Genomic DNA, 16718 nt, shown 5'->3' on the forward strand with positions numbered 1-16718 from the left:
GATGTCAAAGCTGACGAGGGAATCTTTCTGGGTTACTCACTCACATCCAAGGCGTACAGGGTCCTAAACAAACGATCAAGAAGGATTGAAGAGACATACTATGTGACCTTCGACGATAACTACGTCAAGAAGCTACAGGCCAAAGATGACACTGCCGGGGAAATATTTCCTCAAACTGGCCAAGTCACAGTCTCAATCGCCAATTTGTACGAGAAATTTCTGGAACTCTTTGATGAACCGGAAAAGGCTTCTCTCTCAGAAGCAGGTGCAGCTGACAACAAAATTGATCATATGAAACAAATTGTCGAAGATGTTGTGCAAAGAATGCATGAAGGAGAATCGCTCACTGATGAATCTACAACCAACACTGATTCTGTCGAGGGGGAGCCAAGTTCTCATGTCGAGGGGGAGCCAAGCTCACAAGTCCAGGGAGAGCATAGCTCTACCACTTTACCCGAAGGTCCTTCACCAACCGAAGGTACCTCTCCAACCGAAGGTGCCCCTCCAAACGAAGGTGCTTCAACGCCTGAAACTCCAGCACCACAAGAAACCCCTGAAACTCATGTTTCTCAAGACTCATCAATTGAGGGGGAGCATGATGATATGACGCTTGATGATGATAGCCAATCTGAGCCCGAAGAGATGATCAATGCTGAACTAGATCCAACCTTCGACCCGAATTACCCTCCTCTTACCAAATGGACCAGAGATCATCCTATCTCTCAAGTAGTTGGTGATGTATCTAATAAGGTCTTGACCCGATCTCAACTGAAGGCAAAACAGACATCTTTATTCTCAAAGGTAGAGTTTTGTATGTTTAACTCATTCGTATCAAAAGTTGAACCGAAGTTAGTGAACACTGCCCTCGATCACTCTGATTGGGTTCAAGCAATGCAAGACGAACTGAACGAGTTCGAAAGGAACAAAGTCTGGCGCCTCATTCCAACTCCTCCGGATGCTTCAGTTGTTGGTCTTAAATGGGTTTTCAGAAACAAAATGGACAAGGAAGGTAATGTCATAAGGAACAAGGCTCGTCTGGTTGTCAAGGGATACTGTCAGGAGGAAGGGATAGATTACGAAGAGACGTTCGCTCCAGTAGCTAGGCTAGAATCGGTTAGAATATTTCTAGCCTATGCTGCTCACAAAAACTTTGAGGTCTTCCAAATGGACGTCAAGTGTGCATTTCTCAATGGAGAACTTGAAGAAACTGTGTATGTGGAGCAACCTCCTGGGTTCGTGAACGAAAAGTATCCAAATCATTGCTATATTCTGGATAAAGCTGTGTACGGCCTCAAACAAGCTCCGAGGGCCTGGTATGAAACGCTTACAAAATTTTTAAAGATGTCCAAATTCAAACAAGGTTCGGTTGACCCAACCTTCTTTCGCAAAAAGGAAGGTAACCACCTTATGATAGTTCAAATTTATGTCGATGACATCATCTTTGGCTCTACGAATCCCAGCTTAACAGCTGAATTCAGAAAGTTGATGGAGACTAAGTTTGAAATGAGCTCAATGGGTCCTATTAATTTTTTCCTTGGTTTAAATATAAGACAGGGACCCGACGGCATCTTTATCAATCAGGAAGCTTACACAAAGACTCTCCTAGCAAAGTTTGGCATGATGGGAGACTCAAAAGTCAAAATCCCAATGGCATTCGGCACCAAGCTTACCCCTTCTCTAGACAAACCGGTTGTCGACATCACGCTTTATCGTCAAATGATAGGCTCACTGATGTATCTAACTGCTAGCAGGCCTGATATCATGTTTTCTGTATGTTATTGTGCTCGATTTCAGGCTAATCCACGCGAACCTCACATGCTGGCAGTGAAGAACATCCTACGCTATCTCAAGCGAACTGCCTCCTTAGGTCTATGGTATCCATCCAATTCAGGCTTCTTCGTTCAAGCCTATTCTGATGCTGACCTTGGAGGATGTGGACTCGACTGCAAAAGCACAACTGGTGGCTGTCAATTTCTTGATGGGAAGTTGGTCAGCTGGCAATCCAAGAAACAAACGTGTGTGTCGCTGTCTACTGCCGAAGCGGAATACATTGCCGCTGCATCCTGCACATCACAAGTTATTTGGATCCAGAGTCAACTTCGAGACTATGGACTCAATATGAAGAAGATCCCTCTATATTGTGACTCTGAAAGTGCAATTAGGATCTGTCATAACCCAGTGCAACACTCTAAAACCAAACACATAGCACTGAGGTATCACTTCATCAAAGATCATGTGGAAGATGGAAATGTCGAAGTTCACTTCGTAAGAACCACTGATCAACTGGCTGACGTCTTTACCAAAGCTCTTCCAGAAGCATCGTTCAATAAAATATTGCAAGGGCTAGGAATGATGGAATCAGCGTCAGTACCTCACACTACCTCTCAAACTCAACCGTAAGAAGCGAAACCAACCGAACGTTCGGGTTCGGTTCACCCATTTCACTCGCTCATTACTTCAAAGGTAGTTTTTGTGTGTTGTATATTTCTTGTTAAAAATTTGTTTTTCTTTATGTAAAAAGTTTTTTTTATATTGCATATCTAAACTCCTTGGTTTCTTAAAAATTTTCCATAACCGAAACTAACCGAAGGTTCGGGTTCGGTTTTTCAAAATTTTCAAGAACCGAAACCAACCGAAAGTTCGGGTTCGGTTTTTCAAAATTTTCCTGAACCGAAACCAACCGAAGATTCGGGTTCGGTTTTTCAACTTTTTCCAACCGAAACCAACCGAACGTTCGGGTTCGGTTTTTCATTTTTTTTCCAGAGTTTTTTTTAGGTCTTATTTTTATTTTCACTCTTAATTTTTTATTTTTTACTGTTTTATTTTTTTTAATTTCAAAAACTGCAAAAATATTTTATTTAGTTGTGTGCTCATTCGTTTATGGGGATCTAATTGATGACTTACTTAAGTGTCCCTAGAAGCATGCTGCTGTATGTGTCCCAAGCCTCATAAGATTTTGAATAATAGCCTTCATGACCTGGTAAACACAAACCTTGTCTTCCCAATAAGGCTAACATATTTATTCTAATCGTGAGCTACCTCACTCTCTTCTCACATGAGATAAGAGTTTCCTGCTTGGTCCTTTTGTTCGCAGCAGAGGTACTATGTCTTCTTTCACCATCCCCAATATATTTCTCCATAACATTCGTTTCATCACTGTAACCCTTGAGACTCTCAGAAACTACCACTGAGGTTTATGGTTACACAACATCTGTGTTTATGATCTTCGCTTCGTGCCACTACGAGCTGAGTGAAACCCAAAATTCAACACCAACGAATTGACGGTGACCAATTAACTTGATCAAGTCTTCACCAATGAATTGACGAATGTAGCTTCATGAAATCTCAATTTCTTTTCTTTTTGCGTGGTTCCAATGAAATTGTTACACACCATGACATTTCTTCCCAAGGGATCCAGTTTTAAATTTTTATCTGAGATTTCATATTAATCCAAGCCACTACAAAATCTACTCAAACCTACTTGTTCAACAGACTACACTGGTCTCACAAGTACTTTGTTCACATTCGTTCTTATATCAAGAATTAAATTGTTGAATCAAAGCGAAACCACCCTTAATTAGCCTTATTAAAAGAAGCCTTTCAACATTTATTAATAAATGTTTGATCGTAATTCAACGGGATTCCACACTAACACTTTAAGGTCTCTCTTGACCTTGAAGGAAGAGATTCGTGCCCGGGATCATCAGTTTCGTGTCCTTATGGACATGACAGATTATCCTAAAAAGAGTTGCTTTATTTCTTTTTCTTTTACACTCTTTGCACGAAAATCCTAGATTTTCAAAAATTCCGTTACTAATTACTTTACAGGCTGGATTAGAAGCGTTACTAATGAAGTTGAGGCCAAAAATCAGCCACGTGGGTCCTAAATTGAATACAACTGATTAATAAGGGGAAAAGACAAAAGGTTGCTGACTCGGCGGGAGTCAAATGGATAGAAATTCAAACGACGGTAAAAAGGAGGGCGCGTGAATTTGAAACGGCCGCGCTTTTTCTGACACTTGAGGACGCGTGTGCAATATCGAAGTGTCATATCTCTGATGTTACTGGCGCGTGTGGAAACGGAAACGATTTCTCTCTCTGAACCGGCGCTTACTGGGCGGCGTGATCCTAGGAATCTGACACTCTCTCTCCTACATGATCATCGCACGTCCCAACTGTCACCAATCAGTCACTCCAAAAACACCCGTTTCGTATTTCCATAAGAGATTTGAAACGATCTTTCTCTCTCCTATCACCTACTATAAAAACCCATCAACACCACCTTTTACCTCTTTACTGCCCCATATTTTCCAAAGCAAAAATACTTCCAAACTCTCTCCCGGTTATCTTCTTCTCCAAACCTGCAACAATGGCTGAATCCTCTTCCGTCCATGCTACTTCTCAGATTCTTCCAATCAGACCTCAACAATGCCTCGTCATTGATCTGAACCCAATGGCCTATGATCCCTACATGTCGCCGGTTATCGAATGCCTCAAGTACTCCCAGCTTGCTCCGGCATTGTCCAGAATTGAAACGGTGCCACTGGTGGCTCTATCTCAGGTCTATGCGACGGCCTACTACGACAAGGGCGTCGACCGGGTATTCTTTGAAGTGGGAGATCACAAGACTTCCATTTCTCGCCCCCGTTTCTGCACGCTGTTAGGGTTTGCCACTGACCCATCGCATCTTCACCCGGAGACGATTCCGGTTGGTATGCTCTACAACATGGGCTACACGGAAGTTCTTACCTCCGTTGCAAGGTTCAAGAAGTCCTGCCTACCGCCCCAGTGGAATGGGTTATTTACAGTTCTCTTCAAGGGACTGTCAGAAAGGAGCTCAGGATCGGACGGGGTCAGTCGTCTTTTCCTGTCAATTATGTATGGGGTGTACAACGGGATCAATCTGGACTACGGGTTTGTCCTCTGGCAACAGCTGCTTCAGAGCCTCTCTTCTACTTCTCGACACTCCGAGGTGTCGCTGGCCCGGTTCTGGATCTTGATCACAAGATGGGCTATGGACAGGTTTGATGTCCCAACTGCTGACGGTGCACCGATGTCTTCTATTGGTACGTTCCATACCAAGAAGATCATCGTCTCGGATGCATCAAAATTCTCCTTCATTGGCTTCATCCCGGAGACTATGTATGGAAGTGTGCCTTCAGACAGCAGTATGATCAAGGCGATCAAGGAGTTAGGGCTATCTGGTCCGAGGGAACTGACACCGGACATGCTGCGCTCGATTCATGATGCCGACAAACCGGTGGCCAGGGGTAAGAAGGCAGACAAGGGGAAGAAACCATCCAAAGCCCCAAAACCTTCTCCAAAGAAGCGTAAACAACAGAAACCTGCTTCATCCCCACAACCGAAAAGGAGGAAGACCCAACCGAAGCGTAAGCTCCTCATACCCTCCTCTTCAAGCGAATCCGAAGGTGGGAGTTCGGACTCTGAGGGCTCACAAGGAGACGAATCTCCACAACGAGGCAACACACCCCCTCGCTCACCAACCCCGGAGATGGAACTTCACCAATCCCCAGTTCCTTCCCATCCACCCACAATACCTATTTCCATTCCCACCATAAACCCTACTATACCACCAACCTCATTCCCTATACCCCCACCCATATTCACCACATCAACCGAAACACCACCTGTAACCGAAACCCCTCCCGTAACCGAACCTCCACAAACCGAAACCCATACACCACCACCACCCGAAACTAACCCCCCACCCACTCAACCTGAACCAACCAAACCCACAACACCCCTAGCTTCACCACCACCTCAATCTCCAGACGCCGCCTCCGATGGCGATGATCAATACCTTGGTGGTGATCACATGAATTTTGATTCGGTCTACTATAGTCCGTTTCAAGTTCAAAGTGATGAGGAGGATGATGCTCCAGTGACAAAGAAGCATCTTCGCGAGCTTAACGAGAAGGTTGATCAACTTCTCGCCTCCTTTTCCAACCAGCAGTCATCCTTGTCTGAAGCTGCCCTTCAGAAGATAGTTGATGCCTTCTCCAGGGCTCAACAAGACTCAGTGGCCTCAGCAACTGCTGCAATAGACGCCTCCACCCGAGCTTGTGAGGCAGCGACCGAAAAAGTCGATAAACTATTCTCCGACGCTTCTGCCCTGCTACAGTCTCTGCAGGAAAGCGTCAATGCCACAAAGACAACTCTGGAACCGATTGTTCAGCAATTGGCCAAGTTCGTCTCGACGGAGTTGACTTCGTTCGCTACCCTCCGACAAAATATCAGCGACGACAACTCAGCACTCCGTGCCTCCATCGATGCCCGCCTGGCAAAACTACAAGAGGATCTTGCGGCCGAGAACTCTCTGATGGACGCTCTGGCGAGTAAAACAACTGCCCTCAAGGTCAAGAGCACGCAGCTTTCCAACTCCGAACAACAATTGGAAGTTCTTCGATCCGAGAGGGAGGTCATAAAGACGTGTGTTTCGGATGTCCACGCCGCTCTATCCAACATCCTGGAAGCACACGACCCCATCCTTAATCATTCGGTGAGGCGCACCCTTGCTGAAAAGCTCTCCCCGGCCATGGACCTCTTAAGCAAAATTGAAGGCCTGCCGAGTTTCGTGTCCATTCCGAAACAAGGGGGAGATGAGAAGAAAGGATCGAAACCACCTCCGTCCTCCAAAGCTACTCACACAACCGAACCACCCCCAACTGGTCATGCCTCGGGTTCGGGTATGAAGAACAAGGGTAAACACATAGCAGAGGATGGAGATGAAGATGAAGATGAAGACAAGGAGACCATTGCGGACATGTTAAAAAGAAAGAACAGTCGCAATGCTGAAGGTGATGCCAGTCGTGTGGCGCGTGAGGCTGAAGAAGCCGAACGAAAGCAAAAAGAAGCCCACGATCTCCTTGAGAGCCGAAAGTTGCTCTTCCCTGCCTGGACTAGGGATCGTTTGATAAAAGAGGCCATAGAGACTCCAAGCATACTATGGCTCGAGCCGGTGATATCGTTCGACTGCAACAACACCATCGATTCGCAGTTTGATATGCCACTGACTCGAAAGGCGTTCATCTTCCACGCCTTCTCCAACATCTTTGAAGTCCCGCATCCGAACGATGAGCTTGACAGGGAGCTCATTGACTTCTACCTGGAAGCCGCTCGCCCTCAATACCTTACATGGAGCGCCCAGAAGATTGTCAATGTTCGGGTGATGAAGCCTTTTGCCGTGGGGAGATTCACTAACGTCAAGTTCAAGCTTATCCGAGGATCTGCAAGAACTGCTCACATGATCTTTCTGGCGGATCTGCCCAATCTGAACCCTCATGATTGGATAGTCTTGTACAACATCCTGCTGACAAACGAAGCCGAATATGGTCCCATCTTAGACCATGTCAAAAGGATGCTGGCATGCTATATCATGGAGGTGGCCCTAATGGATCAGGAGGTTGCCACAATTTTTAAGAAGAAACCGAAAGTCAAGCCTGTGGGATCGGCCAGTGATCTGAATCAAATGCAAATGGGCAAGATAGATTCGAGGCGAAACTCTGTGATGTTCACTAGAGCCGAAGGACAGAAATGTATCTTCGCTTTAGCTGACAAACATCTTTACACTACAACTTGCTTGGAGCACATCTTATCAATTATCAAGCGGTGTAAGGACAATTTGGCTGATGATATCAAGTACTTCAATGATATGATCAATTGGTACATCCGGTTTAGACAGACCATCATTTCCATAACCAAGTGTCTGTTTAGTACTGTGAAGAAGAAGGTACCAGCTTCAGCCGCCGGCCCAAGTAGAAAGTGAAGGTCTCGCTCCAAATTGACGCAAAGGGGGAGATTGTTGGGCTGAAAAGAGTTTTGATGTTGCGTCTTTTGGGCTCGTTAGATTAGCCTTATATTCTCCGGTTTGGGCCTGTCCAACCGAGAGCCTTTTATGTATTGTATATAAGTTAATGCTTGCATGCATATTAGGTTAAGATTCTAGAGATTATCGATATAGCGATTAATCAAGAGTTCAATATTTTCCAGTAATCGTTATTGTAATCTTCCAATCCTTTACAGTTGATGTTCTTAATCGAGCTCTTCTAAGGATTTTATTTAATCATTCGACTCGTTTGATTCAAGCTGTTTGTTCTTATTATTGCGTTTTTACTGTTTTATATTCATATACTTGTTCAAGATCTAATCGATCTTCTTAGATTAAAAGTTGTTTTAATCCCATCATGTATTTTGTATTATTTTTGTGTTAAAATATGAATTGATGTATGAATGAAAATATTAAACTGTATAAATTACAATTTTGCCATTTCTGTACCAAAAAGACAAAAAAAATTCAGTAATTTAACATGTTTAATAAGTATTATACACATATTTACTTATAAAATGGGGTTCTTAATCTTTTGTGGTTATCATTTGAACCTCTCTCTCTCTCTCTCTCTCTCTCTCTCTCTCTCTCTCTCTCTCTCTCTCTCTCTCTCTATATATATATATATATATATATATATATATATATATATATATATATATATATATATATATATATATATATATATATATATATATATATATATATATATATATATATATATATATATATATATATATTTCAAAAATTCAACCGTTGAACGGTTGGAAGGAAAGCAGCCCCCATTGATCGTCCTCTTTCTCCGTAACCAACACGAGCAACAACGACTGACCTACAACGGGATCGTCCTCTTTCTCCGTAACCAACACGAGCAACGACTGACCTACAACGGGATAGTGTGCACGCTCGTTCGTAGCCACATATACCGTGGAGGCGTCCGTTGTAGACATACCGGACAGCGTTAGAAAAAATTTCAATGACTAGTTAGTCAAACCGGTTTTTTAATGAACTGGTACAGTTTTTCTTTTTTTTTTTTTTGTTTTTTTTTTTTTGCCTATCTCTAAAAGGATCTAATAGATATCTATCTTCTAATAAAGTGGATTTTAGCAGCACTCTTAAGATATTTTAGATTTTGGCAAATAACTTTAATTATATGTACCGATGAAAACTTGTGCTATACCAACTACTGAAATTAAGTTGTTACAACTGCTATGTTTATTGGTGTAGGTATATATACATCTAGCAATATAAAAGTTGGAGAGATTCATCTACTGCACAAACGTAACGCTGCTTTAGACCAAAGTGACATTACATCAAAAAAAATGTTAATTCAGTTTAAAATGACTTGACTTACTTGTAATACAAAAACATTTATAAACTCATTTAAGATCATCCGACACCACTCCTTCCAAAAACAACATTTGGGATTTAAATTAGCCAAAAGAACATCCACACAACACAACAAGAGAAAGTTGGAAATAAGTTTTAGGGGTAACCAAATCTCATATCCATCAAATTACAAAAGTAGTAAAAAAATTTGTGTAAATTTCTATCATCCAACACGAATTCAACTCTAACACTAGTACACTAGTAAAAGCAAAAAGAAATAGCAAAATGTCGGAGGCGATCTAAGACACGATAAGGCTGTTACTACCTCCATTTTTCCTGCAAATCTTTCCTTTCGGATAAAACCCATGTGACAAAAATGGCGACAACCAGAGCAACAATGGTGAGAAGAAGCAATGCGTAGTTGAAATCTTCAGTAAGTGAATCATATGTTCTTGAAGGTGCAAGGCGTGTGAAGAAGAGATCCACTCCATATGCAAATACTAAGGTTGTTGATTCCAGTTTTGCAGGTATCGTTTCTATGCCTCTAAGACCTTCCACTTTAAATGCGTGTGTTACATACGACTGAACAAAACAAAAAAAGTGAATCATATGTTCTTTCTTTCTATTTCCACGTGTGTAGTCATTCTCTCAAATATATTTTTATAAATAATTTATTTCAAGGGGAATAAACTGACCTGTGGAATAATGGGTAAGGTATCTGTGAGAGGTAAAAGACCTTCCTCTTTCTCAGCTTGTGTGGGATTAAGTGATCTTCGTGGATCAACAAAACGCTTATCAAGAGCCAATACCTAGAAATAAATATAAGCATGTAATTAATGCAATACACTTTCATTGGTTCGTTTTCTTCCTATAAGAAAAATATTAAATATATAATGTTATAAGAAAATTTTAGTGTAGAAATGAGAGAGAAAAGTACCTGATCAGCAATTGTGCCGATAAGCAGGTGCTTGGAAGTTATGCCCTTGGCAGTTGAAGTCACAGATATAGCTTTGACTGAATGTGTAAAGAAGTAAGATTGTGATTTTGTAGAAACCTCAGGTCGAGAATACGATGACACAGGTGTCGTGAGGTTATGTTTTCCAACAATAAGCTTCAAAACATCTTTATTTTCCTGCAAGTAGAGTAGTCACATCTTTATTTTCAATGCATACCAAATAATGAGAAAAATAAAAGAGAAAACAGAAGATTAGGAGCAGTACCGCACGAGACTGATCATAAATTTCGATAACAGACATCTCGTATCTGTGTGCTCGTAAGTTAAAGTAATGGTAGACAACCCAGTTCTCACTAAGGACCTTCAAAAGAAAAATATATGCATAAATAAATACCATACCATACCTTTTTTTTTAATGTAAAGAAATAATATTAATTAATTAATTAATTAATACTCACTGCATGCACGGGACCCTGTGAACCTAAATGACTCATGCGGTGCAGTATGCGACCGGTTATAGTATCCACAAGGTGGACCACCAGCAATGATTCATCTGGAGTTGCGGACCCGATTGGACCACTCGCTTTCGGTGAAACAGTAGCAACAAACAGAATGTTTTTCGATATGTATTTATACATCACATCCTCATCTGCAATCACCTTTGCTTGTGTGTGCACCACCTAAAAAAAATGTTTAAATTCACTTTCTTCGACTTTGACTTATTGTAACTTTTGTCCCATTAATAATAAACATTATGAACAAAACAAAAAATACCTCGTTTCCTTTTCTTGAAACAGTGGAGATGATTTTTTCCGATTCTGAAGGGAACACAATCGACCACAAATTCCTAGACTCAAAACAATACTCATCACCATCACATTTACTTTTCACCCCATACCCCCTCAAGATCCCAACTTCAGTTTCCACATCATACCAATACACATTTTGAGACTCCCGTTGAAAGATCTCAACAGCTTCACGGCTTCTCGGGTACAAATGCGCGCGGTTTTCATCATCAATCAGCAAATGAAGCTGCTGCTCGCTGGAATCACTAAACGGTAACGGAATAACTTGCACGGTCGAATGCCCGGGCCCCACGTTCCTCGCCTCTTTTCCCGTGTACGTGTCAACAACCGACAATGTGCTTGGAGAAGATAAAGAAAGCCCACATCGGCCAACAACAAGGACAGATGGGTTTTTATCGAGTGCGTGATGGTGCGGGATTTGCCACGGGTGTAATTTGAGAGCCGTTGGATTTGGACATTCGTCTGATTGGCGGAGAGATTGAAGTAGAGTTGACCAGACAATATGTCCATCTCCGGAATGTAACGCGAAAAGCTTTCGGGATTTGGTAAGTACTATCAGTAGTCTACGGAATCCGTTATGGTCTCGTGTCATTTTGCTTTTTTCAGAACTTTGTAATTTAATTTTTTGGATTATTGCTATTTCATCCGGTGTTGCAAGCATTAAAGTGCCTTTAAGCTTCAGCATATGACCCTTCAATACAAGAAAAACATTATGTATTTTGATTTTTGAAAAAAAAAATTAGTAATGTACTTTTTCATACCTTAAGCCACTCAAAAAGGCTGTCTTCAACTTTGGCTACTGATACACCAACCTTTTCCACGGGTAGTTCTGAAGTTGTGACATCTATAACAGAAGCAAGTCCATCATCTCTACTCCAAACAATCTCACCTTGTTGTAGCAATAACAATGAATGATCTTCCATTACAATCAAAGCTCTGAACCCGTGTGATCTATCTGTTCTAACATAATTGTTGATGAAAATTTTGTGAACAAAGCCCCTTTCGTGATCCATCTTGACAGTTTCCTTGAGGTGATTGCTACTCATGTCATGAACAAGCCTTACAGATAGATGAATCTTGCTATCTCCATGTTGAACAAGTGCAAAAGCTTGTTCGCCTTCTGAAAGGGCTAATGCATCACTAACAACAACTGTTTTATCTACTTTCTCCATTACGTTTAATTTCCCTTCATGGGTTACTTTTATAAAGGCTATGAATGTATCTGTGGTTAAAGAAAAGATTCCCGGAAGCTTTGAAGGTAAGATAATTGGGTTCAAAGAAACTCCATGGATGAGATCTGAAACATGGGTTTGTTGAAGGTTAATTTCTCCATCTGTGATGCTTATTACAAGCACAATTGACCTTGTAGCATCCAATGCAACAAATTTGTCACTTGAAATTGACAAGATATCGCCATAAATGCCCCCGGGAAATGGTTTTCTGACATGTTTCAGTACCCCTCCATTCTTAACATCAATCTCATATGTATTGAACTCGGATAAATCGGAAACTCCTACAGTGTGAATTACGTTACTGCCCTCGGAAAGGATCAACTGATGAACATCCATGCTGTTGATCAAAAACAAAAGGTAATATATATCAAAAGCCTGTTACTACAATCAAGAAACAAGAAAAGATAATATAATTGGTGAATTGGTCAAACCCTTCATTTATGAAATCCTTCTTCCAAAGAATCTCTCCATCAATACTGGAAATGGCATAAAGACATGTGCCACCATAAACAAAAATTGGACTATCCAGATCAAGCTTCAAATTGGCCTGCAGATTATATATATTTCAGATAATAAAGTAACATACTTCATACAGCTAATAAATGGAAATTCCAATCAGTTTATGATAAAGAAAGAGTTAGCTACTGTTTTACTTAGAGGACTCAATGGATACAGGATTTTATCATAAGAAACAGGATCTTAGCTGAATTGAGTTGTATAGGTGCACTAAATTACTCACTGGAATTGTTAATAATGCCTTTGAGGACTTTGAGCCTGATAGAAAAGACTCCCACACCATTTGCCCATCAGGAAGGTTCCATGCTCTTAAAATACTCCCCTCTGATGACAGTGTAATGACATCTGAGGAATCAGAGATGATATTTTAGCAATAACAAACATTTATCATTGTATCAAATAACCATATACATATCTCGCAACATATGCAATCAAGAAACCAACTTTTTGAAAAATAAGAAATCAACCTCTTTTATATAACAATGTGGAAAACTATGTAGGTTTTGTTATAGATTTTCTTCACCCAACTAGTTATATATATCTGCATCAAAGTTCTCTTCTTGAAAAGTTTTATATTTAAGCAAATAAGGTAAACCACAGTATCAGCTTTGTCTCTTTTTATGTCACAATACATTACTGATATCCTTTTTAGCTATACCCCAATCAGTTATTAGTATTTTTCATAATTATTTCAAGCTTAATCAAGATTGATATATGATCATCAAGTATTTACATTTACAGATTATTAACAAACTTCTTCTAGGATGATAACAAAAATTATAGTGAGCTAACAATAATAATTCATAAGAAAAGAAAGGTCTGTTGCCTGTAAAAAAAAAACCTATTTTGCTAAGCCATGACTAGATTGTTTCATCTCGTTTCCTTCTTTGCCCTTTAATCTATTGTACAAGTTAATCACATGGTATAAGGATAAGAGCAGCAACCAAATAACTATATATCCTGTTCAACACTCCCAAAATCCTGGTAAACAAGTCTGCAAAACTGTGGGATGACTTTTAGTAAAAAGAAGAGTACTCACATTTCCCAAGGGCAATATCAATTTTGTCAATAACATCAGTGGCTCCCAGAACATGTCTCCAAACTGCACATAGGAGAAAGCATCAGCATATACATATACTCTTCCATCAAAATTATCAGTTATTAGCACCAATAGACTGAAGACAATAATTAAAAAGCCTAAATATTAACAAATGTTACAACTTACAGATCTCGCCTCGACGAAGGTCAAGGGAGGCAATAACATTTTCTTCAGTCGACACCACAACGCGTTTCCTGCCTGCCTTTTGGGTGTGAAACACAGCATCCTTTACTTTCCCTATGTATCGTTGATGCCTGAGGGATAAAACTTCATTCGTTATTAATGTAGAGAAAGAGAGATCAGAAATTGAGTATAGTGTGTATGTCTCTGCAAAAGGGTTATTCCTCCGGCAACCACAAACAGACATAAGTCAAAAGCTCAAAAACTACATCAGAGACATATAAACGGATGTACTAACTAAGAATTCAGTGAGATTCAGAGAAGAAGATTTTAAACAATAGAATTCGACTAAAGAACAACACAAAAAGATCGATCGAGAGTCATGTTTTTCTATACATAGACACATCAAGTAAACAGAATTTAAGCACTCGCGTAACATCAATATCGATACCTACATCCAAAATCGAATTAATCTACGACGTTCAAAATTAGCACAAGACTGAGTAGAGCAGTACATAAATAAAAACTAAAATAGATACCAGTCCATGAAGCCGACTTGATCTTCGAAGAGTGAAAAGGTAGGGATTAAATAGCATGAGATGACGAGGAGGAGGAGGGAAAGCTTGATCGCCATTGCCATGGCGATTAAAGGTTGATCTAGGTCAGTAGCTGATTTTGTTGTGATAGTAAAAAGGAGGGGCTGGAGGGGATCTGAGAACGCGAGGTTTGCCTCAAGCCGGCTTGATCTGTTTTCCTTCTTTTTCCTTTTCTTCTTAGTTTTTCTTGATTTATTTTTTCTTTTAATTAGGGCTCATGGCTGCTCCCTCCTGGGATAGGATGAGCATGTTTGTTTTTTTTACTTAAAACGAAACTAAATCCAACCGAAAATATCTTCTAAAATCGAATTTGTTGAGATTTTTTCGGTTTTAAGTTGTTTGGGTTGTTTGGCAGGATCTGAATTTTTGAAAGGATTTGAAGTTTTTAAGAAACTGAATTTTTAACATGTTGTTTAGTTGAAACATCTGAATTGTTGTCTGAATTATAAAAATATTCATTTTACCTTTTTGTATTTTTTTTCCCAAATTCAATGTTTTTGTTACTTCTTGACTATATATATATATATATATATATATATATATATATATATATATATATATATATATATATATATATATATAGGGTTAGGTTATTTTGTTTTCACTATCTATTGTGTACATGTATGACTGATTCTGTATCAATCATTTTAGTTATTTTAAGAAAGTAATTAATATATATTACATGTTGAAGATATAATGGGTATTAATTACATCTTCAGCATTTAATATGCATTAATTACTTTCTTAAAATAACTAAAATGATTGGTCCAGAATCAATTATACATGCACACAATAGATAGTAAAAATATTTGAACCTAACTATATATATATATATATATATATATATATATATATATATATATATATATATATATATATATATATATATATATATATTCGCTTCATTATAAACTATAAAAATACAAATATTATAACTTGATGTACCTATAGGTACACCTCCCAAAACGAATTCTCAGCTGTAACACAATGTTTTCGGAATCACAACCAAACCCGCTTTGTGTTTGAACCGTTTACCATATCATAGACACATTGTCAATCTCTCTTCATGATTTTTATCTTCGACTCAATGTGTGGTTTACGTAAAATACATGAGTACGTAAGTGATTGTTTCAATGCTTGCTCAAGGTGTTGTAAATAACCCGACTTAAAAGCATTATCGCCTTTAAATCCTCCAGCATTTGTCATATTCACTAACGCCTCAACTAGCTTTGCTTTTTCATTGTTTATCCATGTCTTATAATTTCTAATTTGACTTGTCATACCTATATAAACTTAACAAAAAACAATAGATAAGTATCACAACTAATTTTAGAAATTGAACAATTTTCCAACAATGATAAGCAAGCAATAATTTTTCCAACAAAACAATAAGCAAGAAAACAATTTTTCCAACATAACGATAAGCAAACAATACAACAATTTGTCCAACATAGCGATACATTATAAATAGATAAGCAAAATGTCAATTTAATTGGTTTCACCCCTAGATGCAAACATGGACTCGGCTAAATGATCTATAAATATGGCCCATTCATTCGAAGTCCCTATAGAAGTAATAGTATCAACATCTTCAGGTCCAAAATCTCTAGTTCCCTCATCCTGATCACAATCATTGTCAAAAGGATTTACTTCCATTTCTTGTCTTATGAAGTTATGTGGTAGACAACATGTTATTATGATCTTATTTTACATTTCAATTGGATAATACGAATTGTCCTTTAATATTCCTCATCTTCCCTTCAAAATGCCAAAACATCGTTCAATAACATTTCTTGATGATGAATGTTTCATATTAAAGAATTCCTTTGTTATAGTTGGTTGGTGTCTATGACGCCATTCATTTAAGTGATACCTTTGCCTTCTATACGAGGCTAGAAACCCTCTCCATTTGTATATCCGGCATTAACTAAATAATAACCTGAAAATAAGATTTATAGTTAATAACATTTTACAAGTAAGATTTATAATTAAAAACATTATAAATAAGATTTACATACCCGATCTTGGAACTTTCCATCCATGTGGTATACGAAGAGCATCATGAAGAACTCGACCATCTGCAGACGACCCCTCTCATCCCAGTAATACACAGATAAACTTCATATCTTGGGAACAAACCCCTAGAACGTTTGTTGGAATACCATTCTTTCTTGTTCTATAGCTAGGCTTTTCTTCGGCTGGAAGTAGGCACTTTATAT

At 39.2% G+C, this 16718-nt stretch overlaps 1 protein-coding gene across 1 annotated transcript; it reads right to left on the reverse strand.

Annotated features, from left to right (window-relative positions):
• Positions 1 to 9313: 9313 nt before the first annotated feature.
• On the reverse strand, positions 9314 to 14738 carry LOC111905102 (uncharacterized). Its single transcript, XM_023900779.3, has 12 exons — positions 14443 to 14738; positions 13910 to 14037; positions 13724 to 13786; positions 12908 to 13029; positions 12600 to 12715; positions 11698 to 12505; positions 10905 to 11627; positions 10589 to 10810; positions 10396 to 10491; positions 10113 to 10307; positions 9871 to 9984; positions 9314 to 9757 (listed from the first exon to the last, which is right to left on the reverse strand). The coding sequence occupies exons 1-12, from the start codon at positions 14541 to 14543 to the stop codon at positions 9497 to 9499; spliced, it is 2949 nt and encodes a 982-aa protein (XP_023756547.1). The 5' UTR covers positions 14544 to 14738; the 3' UTR covers positions 9314 to 9496.
• Positions 14739 to 16718: the final 1980 nt, after the last annotated feature.

This window comes from Lactuca sativa, chromosome 6 (assembly GCF_002870075.4).
Source record: "Lactuca sativa cultivar Salinas chromosome 6, Lsat_Salinas_v11, whole genome shotgun sequence".
Taxonomy (NCBI): Eukaryota; Viridiplantae; Streptophyta; class Magnoliopsida; order Asterales; family Asteraceae; genus Lactuca; species Lactuca sativa.

Bases quoted from the DNA above. Each gene is read 5' to 3' on its own strand.
- LOC111905102 (XM_023900779.3), bottom strand. From the start codon at position 14,543: ATGGCAATGGCGATCAAGCTTTCCCTCCTCCTCCTCGTCATCTCATGC. The intron at 13,787-13,909 runs GTAAGTTGTAAC...TCCTATGTGCAG, and splicing joins CCTTCGTCGAGGCGAGATCT to TTTGGAGACATGTTCTGGGA. The intron at 13,030-13,723 runs GTGAGTACTCTT...CTGATTCCTCAG, and splicing joins TGATATTGCCCTTGGGAAAT to ATGTCATTACACTGTCATCA.